Below are 9,194 nucleotides of genomic sequence, written 5' to 3' on the forward strand. Positions count from 1 at the left end.
TTGGCTAAGCTTTGGGTAAACTCCTGGGGTCCATTTCTCGAACGATATTAGACTAATATTATTAGTCCACTGTCAAACCGTGTGGGTTGAATATACATAACAACACACTCATAATATTACACTAATATTGTTCGATAAATATGACTGATATACATATAAGAAAATATAAGAGGGCTGTTATGAAAATTGCTAACTTGTTATGTGCATAATTGCAAAGTCATTGTTATTTAAGCCGTTGTATCATATGAGGGAAAAGACACATGATATAAGTGCAAATGTACTCTAATCATGTCTTGTTTGCTCAATATTTTTATAAGAACCCCAGTTAAATTCATTATATTTTCTGTTTATGATTTACTTGTTTAGTGCAATAATTTGTTTTATTTCTACTACTAAAATATGAAAAACTAATCATCATAAATTCGCCTTTGCGATTACATACTAAGTACCTACCTAACCCACACGGAAATATTTCATAAAAGTGTAAGACAAGCAAATTAAAGTAAAACATTGTAATAAGTGGATATTGCTCAGTAAACGCCAGCTCAAGGCCATTGTCTCTGTTTGACGCCCATCTTATAACATGGTCTACAGAAATTTTGCTTTCTCATAAAGTTGTATGTTGTATGCACAGCTTACATTATCAACCAGAGACCAAAACATAATACAGTCAAACAATACTCGCATAAGCAGTCAGAAATAGATTATCACTTACGCTGAAATGTCATCAGCAGCTTCCACACCGCAACCCTTCTTGTCAGCGTAGAACACTTTCAGCGCGCCATTCTCTCGCTTCTCAAACCTTCTGTTTGTACACCGGTCGCCCACAGGACATCGGGTGTTACTGGAAAAATTAAATACTGTGTAAAAGCACTATTAAAAGTACCAATTACTGTTTATAATCTTAATTGCAGTACAAAAAACTGAAAGGTAGCAGTTGCAACAACAGAGTCTGAATATCCTTGTCTTAAACTTTAACTTGTAATGTCATACAATGCTAAAATCTTATATGAATTGGTTAGCGTCTTGCACTGAATGAAGCTATGCATCAATAGAAAAAGGCTTAGGTACCTAATAAATGCATAGAAAAAATATAATACAATTGTAATTTTTTTAATACTTTACCATTCAATCATAAGCAGTCTATTTAGACAGTCTTCTCCACAGCCTAGCTCTCCCCTCTCAATCTCCTCTTTGGTCATAAAACAGTCGCAAATCATCTTCTTTGTATCCTTACTGATCATTCGCTCACACAAATAGTCATTCTCATCCAAGTGCTGAAATTGTCTCATTCTGTCCTCTATAATTTTGTCATATGCTTCTTTAGTTAATGTGTGTGTTTGGTCTTCTGGGTTTTGAGCTTCAGGTACTGGTTGCAACCGTTGAGGCAGACTAGGGCTAGCCAACGGTGAGTTTGCTGGAGAATTGGCGCCCATTTCTAGCTCGCTGGACCGACGCCATCTTGATTTGACTTTGACAGGCAGATCTGAAGGCACTGGGAATGAAGGAGAATTGGGAGCAACACTTGTTGCTGTATCTCCTGATTTTTCTTGACTATCTGAGTTGTTCTCTTCAAGCTTAAGCTTTGTTTGCGTGATTAAAGCTTTCTTTAATGGAGTCTTTACTAATCCATAGCCTTTTGACTTTTGCTTTTGACTACTAATTGTCTTTATTCTATTTGAGCGTCTAACTCCCGTAGGAGAAGATTCCGTTGACTCATTTGCATTTACAGCTGTTTCAGCAAGTCTTGAAGAGTTACTATCATCAGATACAATGGAGCTGGGAGTTAGACTTGGGTCTGGTCTACATAACTCGGGCATTAGCACTTTAGACCCAGGTTGGGAACCGTCCATAGAAACAGCACTATGAGCAGTAATGTTGAGTTTCTCAAAGTGTTTTTGGAACTCTCCATCCTGTTCTTTCTTTTCTGTTGTCTCATCTGGACTGTCCATCTTGATATTGTAGTACAGCTCATGGTTGTCATCTTCAACAATCTGAACAATGGTAATGAGCTCTTCATCATCACCACCATACTCCATTGGTTCCTGTTCGCCTGGAATGTCTACGTTCATGTTCTCTTTATTTACTGTGTTCAGATATTCATCAGTCTGATTGTATGTTATTTCTGTATTTGTTTCTAAGGCTGTAGCTGCTTCCGGTACATGATTCAAAGCGCTGTCTGTTGATGGTGCTGACGGCATTGGTATATCATTCAACAGTGGAATACCAGCCGGTAGAGGAACTCCCGTAGCCAATGACAAGCCTGGTATCACAGCATCTGATGCATATGGTATGCCAGCTTGAGCCAGCTCTGCAGGAAATGGAATTTCTGAAGTCAAAGATGCTTCAATTACAAAAGGTTCTGATGAAGTTGGAGCTCCTATTGGTAGGGGAATTTCAGACGGCAATGAAATGCCAGCTAGTAAATTTTCATTTCCCCCAATTGATGTTGATTCAGATAACAATGGAATTTCACAATGCTCAGATATTTTATATAGTATAGGTTCTTCGGAAGCTATCGGTGGATCACTAGGCAGAGGTATTTCAGATGTTAGAGGTAGTTCAGTCAGAGGAGCTTCAGTTGGCATTGGTATTTCATTTGGTACCGGAAGCACAGAATTTGTTTGTATTGCTGCTATGTTGTTTGTGTCACTCTGGTCATTGACATTGTTCAAAGAACTAAAATTTGACACAACACTACAGTTTTCTGTCTGTGTATCGACTGCTGTATTTGAATCAGATTCCGAGCTAGCACAGGGGTCAACAACCCTGATTTCTACACTACTGTTAGTTTCACTATCACTTCCTAAGTCATATCTTCTAGTAAATGAATCCTCGTTGTTGAAGAGGCAGCGATATTTGCCGAATTTCTTGTGAACTACTACAGTAGGTACTGTTGGTTTTGGTGTCTGATTAGTTTGTGAGTCTTGGGAGACAGATGGTTGGGAGTCGGTGACGGGCGTCGGTTCGACGGGCGGCTCTAACTCGGCGGGCTTTTCAGGAGGAGGCTCAACGGCGGCAGACGACTCGCCTTCCACGGCCGCGGCCGCAGCCGCCGCCTTTCCCCGCCGAGGCATCCGCCGCGTCGCGGGCTTCGCTGCTGCCTTCTTTCGCCTTGCCATCGTGCCGCTTGCTCAGCACGGTGACAATAAACCTGTGGACGTGATAAACGAATACAATGACCTCTTTCGATCGTTACTGTTTCAAGATGCCTGTCAACGCCACATGGTACGTATATAATTTACGGAGGAACCATTAGACACCTTGAAAGGTTATTTGAGAGACAATGAGATCATGTACGACATGTTAGCATAATGTAATGAAATTTTAGTAGGTATCATAACCACCGGTTTCAATATATCAGTATAGTGTTTTATGAAATCATGAGCACATACCATTACTTTCTTAATCTAGCAGTATTCTTTATAGTCATTGGAATTATGTAAATAGCACTACTATTACGGCTCGTAATATACAAAAAGGTGTATAAAATAAATCAGCGAAGCGAGTTATTATATTTTCTCAGTTCATTAATTTTTTTTTTTAATTATGGCAGCCAAGCAGCCATCGAGAGTTAGTGTTGTGAAAAACCAAACAAAACTGAAGATATTAAAGTTGGTGTTGCTGTTGCAAATATCATTTTTTTGTTGCATATATATTTTTTATTGATCGCTTAGTTTTTAAATACTTGCATGTGTTTTGTTATCAATTTTATCATTAATATTTCTTTGTTTTCTGATGGCATTGATTTCATAAAAGTAAATTTGTTGTCATTCACCAATTGTTATCCATTCATTCACTGAAACATTCTTCAGTTCAGCTCTTCACTTCACTCTTCACTAAACTAAACGTCAAACAAATCGACGACACGACGACCGACACCGACTCGCAGTCGTGTCAAAACGGCGTTTTTGAGACAGAAAATTGTTATAATATCAAACTTTCTTTAAGATATTTTTTCTTAAATCAAATCAACATGACTGAAACACCAGAGGTAACGTTATAAATATAAAATCTCTACGTTTTCATTTGATTCAGTTGATTTTGCAAGTTTCCCGGGGACACGTCATGTTTTACCATCCATAACTAAATCCACTGTGATTGGAATATAAGAAATAATCTTCCGCCTTATATGTTAAAAACTAACGATGTCTGCTAGAGAGATGGCACGGGCTGGATATTTAATTTATCTGTACCTGAAGTATATACATAAACATTAATCAACTTGCTTGCAGGTAGTAAAAATCAACAAATGGGATGGTGCTGCGGCGAAAAATGCTATTGATGATGCGGTCAGAGAGGTACTGTATTTTTAAATATTCTCCTGGACTTGTTTCCAAGCGAGGTTGTGTTAAGCAAAACCACTGAATAGCTCTGCATACAAATTTTCATGGTTAAACTGCGAGTCTTACCTTTGTTGTTTGGTACACAGTATTAATTTTAGTAAGAAAATATGACATTTTACAGTACCTATTGTATAAGAAAATACCTATTGTGTAAGAAAAGTACGATACATAGTTCTATGCTTTACAGTACCTATATATAAGAAGTGCCGATTAGTACATCACCTCACCACCTGCACTCACACGATCTCATACACCTACACACACACATACACACTCTCTCTCACACACACACACACACACATATATATACACATTTAATGTAGATAAAATTGTATTAGCTTAAGTTTTCTTTCTGCTTTTGTTAAACTAAAAATTACTTGTTGCTACGGAGGAGCGGGGCTTCCTGATACAGGTATAATATACTTAAAAGGAAGTCCCAACCTACTACCTTGTAATGTAACATTTTATTAATGAAATAAAATATTTTCATTTTTCATTTTTTCATTTTCAATATAAACCAGTGACTGAGCTGTAGAACGAGCAGGCACTGCCATTAAAAAAAAACCATACTAAATCAACAAAAGAGTTTAATTAAATATATAGAGTAGAACAGCCAGGCAGCATGGCCTACAAAAGCATTTACCAAGCTACACCTTTGCTCTTGCTCAGTTGGTGATTTTTTTAAATGTTTGCAGGTGTTAACTGGAGATCTGAAATGTAAAGAGAGCTTTGCCCTTATTGATGGTCGCCTGTTCCTCTGTGCACTCGCTGTTGGTGTTGCCCTGTATGCCCTGCTCTGGGACTACTTATACCCCTTCCCCCAGTCAAGGTGAGATTGTTATAATTAAAAAAAAATGTTTTATTTCCTCATAAATCTCATAATCATATTTTCCTAAGCTAATTGTGAGCTTTTCAATTCATGATGTCCCTTAATGCTATACAAATTTATAGTTTGGCGCAGGTAGAGATCATAAATTATTTTTTTTGCATACAGCATTTCGTGACAACCAAAACTATGAGGGCTATCGTTTTTTTGCTCACCAGTTGGCGCCTCTGTTGATGGTGGTCCAAAATACTATAGAAAAGCTGTCAGTCATTGAAGTGACAAGTGACATTTGACATTTCGAACTATAGAAAAGACCACCATCTACACTAGCGCCCCTAGCGGCGAATTCATACGCGTTAGCCCTCATTGCTAAAAAATTATCAATCAAAAATAAACCTTATTTTAGTTCTCATATGGTTTACTATAGCTATGAACTTGTGGTGGTAATTAGTGAGTTTTGGTTGTCACCTGACGATTTAGTACTTCAATTTTTTTCCCTCGCGCGGGCAGGATTCTCGCGCAAAGGCTTGCTATCGCGATACAGCGCGGGAATGCTGCCTGCGTGATGGGCACTTTGCCAAGAGGTCAGGGTTTGTTATAGGGATTTTTATTTTTTTTAGGTAGGTTTAGTTTTAATCGTTTTATTTTATAAGTAGTCTGAATTTTGTTTTATACAAATAACAAATGTATCAAAGTGTTCTTAGTTTTTTTATTACGGATTTAAAACATTAACAATTAATCAACAACTTATTTGTAATTTTCAGACTGGTGCTAATCATTTGTGTGTCTTCCTACTTTGTGCTAATGGGCATTCTGACCCTGTACACAACTTTCAAAGAAAAGGGCATATTTGTTGTTGCCAAGGAGAAGGTTGCGAACAACACCAGAGTGTGGGAAGCCAGCTCATATGTGAAGAAGTAAGTATACAGCATGTTTTTATTGAATTCCGTTAACTTCGGGGTATGGTTAAGAATGTTTAAGAAAACTAAATAGCATAGTTAATTTTAATATTCAATTTCTCTGCTTAGCCTTAAGGTTGACTGGTAGAGAATGCCTTATGGCATTAAGTCCGCCTTTTGTACTGTAAGGTTTTCTTTTGTGCAATAAAGATTAAATAAATAAATATTTATTTATTATTATAATTTTTTATAAAAAGGAATTAAATGTTGCATTTTTTGTAACACAGGCATTACATTTAACTCACCCAAACAATTGATGAAAACTGTGACATATCAATGTAATTTTGAACATTGATCGTTTGAGATAGGATAGTACAAAACAGTAGATATAGATAGTTTAGTAGCAAAATGTATGAACTCGTACTAAACACTATATGTAAACAGGCTCTAAGGCAAGTGTACATGCTCGTAAGGGCCTTATAAGAAAAAAAAATTATAATCTCCAAAATGGATGAGTTAATTAGAATACTGGTGACTTTGAGAAAGTTACTTAATTTAAGCTCAGGAATGCACACTTGAAATTAACAGAAATAACATAAATCACTATGTATATCTATTATAGCTGTATAATATTAGTAATTATGTTTAATACAATCTTCATATTATTCTTCATATTATTGGTAGGCTCTATTGATATAAATATTGCAGCTTTTCTAGTCTCCTATAAAAATTGAAGATAATATTTATTTTGATAACCAGACCAACATACAGTCTATTCCATTATTTCCATTAGGGTCCTAAAATAATGTATAGAGACAAAACCATGTGACTTGTTCTTGATTGGGCAAAAAAAAAGTAAATTTCCTAGAAAAAAGCATCACCCTCCAATTTAATTTTTCCAGACATGACGACAAATACAACCTGATCCTGGTGCTCCGCGACACCAACGGCAAATTCCGTGAAGCCTCCATCAACAAGTCCTTTGCCAACTTCATCGACACCAATGGAACAGTTGTTCAAAACCTTGTACTCAACGAAGTAAATAAGTTATACAACTCGCTATCCTCTGAGAAGAAGGAGAAGTAATCTAAAGTTAAGATCAATGTGTGACTGCAATTTCGTTTCAATAAATAATTTGTAATGATGCAATGAGTTCTGATTTAAGAATAGGCTGATTTCCTAAAAATTCTTTGCTACTGTGTGAATTTTTTTGACTTAAGGTGTCAATTCAATGATAAATCCACCTTTTTAGTCGCAAATGTGCATGTTTCATTACATAAACCTAAATGTGGTCTTGTTTTTATCTGTCTGTATTGGTAATTTTATGATAGCTGATCTGGTAAATTTTTTATCTTCATCACTAGAAACTAGCATACATAAAAAAAATTGTTTAACCATTTATGAAGGATTTACTAAATATTTCTTTTACAATGATTATAGGTAACTAATACTTTTACAATTATTAAAGGAAACTGATGTGATACCTATGTGATAGCAGAAATTAAAAATCAACAAATACAAAGTAAGAAAATAAAGCAAGATAGACTACTAAACTAACTGGTATGATGTTCTTTGTCTGCTTGTGTACAGGTCTGTTTGTCCATGGGCCGGTTAGTTTTCCTCAATTCATAAGTTTTATGAACATCATCAGGAACTTTCAGAAGCATAGCAAAAGACAAATCTGGTATATTATTTTTACAAGCAAATTCCAGAAGGCTGTATAAATTTTTAGGTTGGTTTGACCAGTTCCATCAACTTTGAAATGCATTCAGACTTTAGAGATTCCATGAAGTATAATGAAGAAAGGAGCAATAAAAATTGCAGTTCTTCTTCAACAGGCAGCTTGCCCAAGTAAATATAGTCCTTAAAGTGCTGTAGACTGCTCAAAGTAACTGCTAACCCCACAGGGCCATTTAGTGTCTTTCCAAGGCCCATTAAACATAGTCTTAAAAACGTCACTATGAGCAGCCAGGCATGCTTTGTGCACAGCTATACTGCAGTGCTCAGTTGGAAATCCGTCAAGATGGTATCATCATAAAGCTTTGCAAAAGTAACTAGTTTTTTCTTAATTACACTTAAATTTATTTCTAAGTCAGTTGAAACTATAAACTGTCCCTTTGTTAGAATCACCTCTTATTTAGGGAATATTACGGAAAGCTCTGCGTAGGGGGCGCCACCAGCACAAACCGCCTTGATGCATCAATGAAATGACATTTGATGCTTTAAGGTCATTTCAAGGCGTATTCGTAACCATGCGGAGACTATATAAAGGAGCCAAATCTCTATGTATGAAAAGTGTCCATCAAAAAACAGTAATTAGGCGGCGCCACCATACACCGAAATACTACCAAAAACAACCTACGTAATTTGGTCGGGTTATTTGTTGCCTTATATCTTATATGGTTCACTGTGATGGTTCATGTTATACTCATGTCCCAGAGCCTAACTAGCGCCACCGGAGAGATTAGGAACTATTATTTAAAGATGAAAGCGGTCACTTTTGCAACAATTCTGCCATAAGAGATTGGCATCCTTTCTATACCATCCATATTCGTAACAAATAATGTGTGAAAACCTGTCAAAAAATTGCTTAAGACATAGTACCAAAGAATATAATACTCACTAGGAGCATAGTACATATATATTAAAACAAGTTACTCCATGGTTCACGGTTTATGCTAGTGCTGCACTTGACAGCACAACATTGCCGTAATACTCCCTCGTCCATATAAAATTTGAATTTCGCGCCTTTTTCTACTGACAAGATTTGCTTGACCAACTAAAAAAACACGTTTAACAGTTCTGGCAACATACCAAAATTAATACCGTAATGACATAGACCTAGCATTACATAGACCAGCTATACGCGTGCGCCCGTAAGGGATAGACATAGATGACGTCATAAACGTGGGGATACCATATTGGTAAAAATTACCCCAATATTTGACATCACGTTGGGGCGATTACCCTGGAGGCAAAGTTAGCTTGTTTGACGGTATTAAAAAATTGTTAAATATAATGTCAATGGGCCGTTCTTTTTAGGCGTATAAACAATGAAATACCTCCTATAATTCGCGCAGGTGGTACAAAACTAAACATGTTTAGTAAATAAAACGTAAAATA

The 9,194-nt window shown here is 36.5% G+C and overlaps 2 protein-coding genes across 2 annotated transcripts in view; one reads left to right on the forward strand and one right to left on the reverse strand.

The window, feature by feature from the left end:
• LOC134740788 (probable histone-lysine N-methyltransferase CG1716) overlaps positions 1-3,562 on the reverse strand; it is a 38,305-nt gene extending 34,743 nt beyond the window's left edge. The window contains exons 1-3 of the mRNA XM_063673405.1: positions 3,396-3,562; positions 1,126-3,154; positions 716-844 (exon numbers count right to left, since the gene is read on the reverse strand). Coding sequence (XP_063529475.1) covers positions 716-844; positions 1,126-3,122 — 2,126 coding nt within the window. The 5' untranslated portion in view covers positions 3,123-3,154; positions 3,396-3,562. The remainder of the gene's footprint in view (positions 1-715; positions 845-1,125; positions 3,155-3,395) is intronic.
• Positions 3,563-3,855: 293 nt separating this feature from the next.
• Positions 3,856-7,216, forward strand: LOC134741179 (signal peptidase complex subunit 2). The gene is made up of 5 exons (XM_063673955.1): positions 3,856-3,994; positions 4,236-4,301; positions 5,042-5,175; positions 5,937-6,089; positions 6,974-7,216. Exons 1-5 carry the CDS (start codon positions 3,977-3,979, stop codon positions 7,155-7,157), a joined length of 555 nt encoding a protein of 184 aa, XP_063530025.1. The 5' UTR covers positions 3,856-3,976; the 3' UTR covers positions 7,158-7,216.
• Positions 7,217-9,194: the final 1,978 nt, after the last annotated feature.

The sequence above is a fragment of the Cydia strobilella genome, chromosome 4 (genome assembly GCF_947568885.1).
Source record: "Cydia strobilella chromosome 4, ilCydStro3.1, whole genome shotgun sequence".
NCBI classification, from domain to species: domain Eukaryota; kingdom Metazoa; phylum Arthropoda; class Insecta; order Lepidoptera; family Tortricidae; genus Cydia; species Cydia strobilella.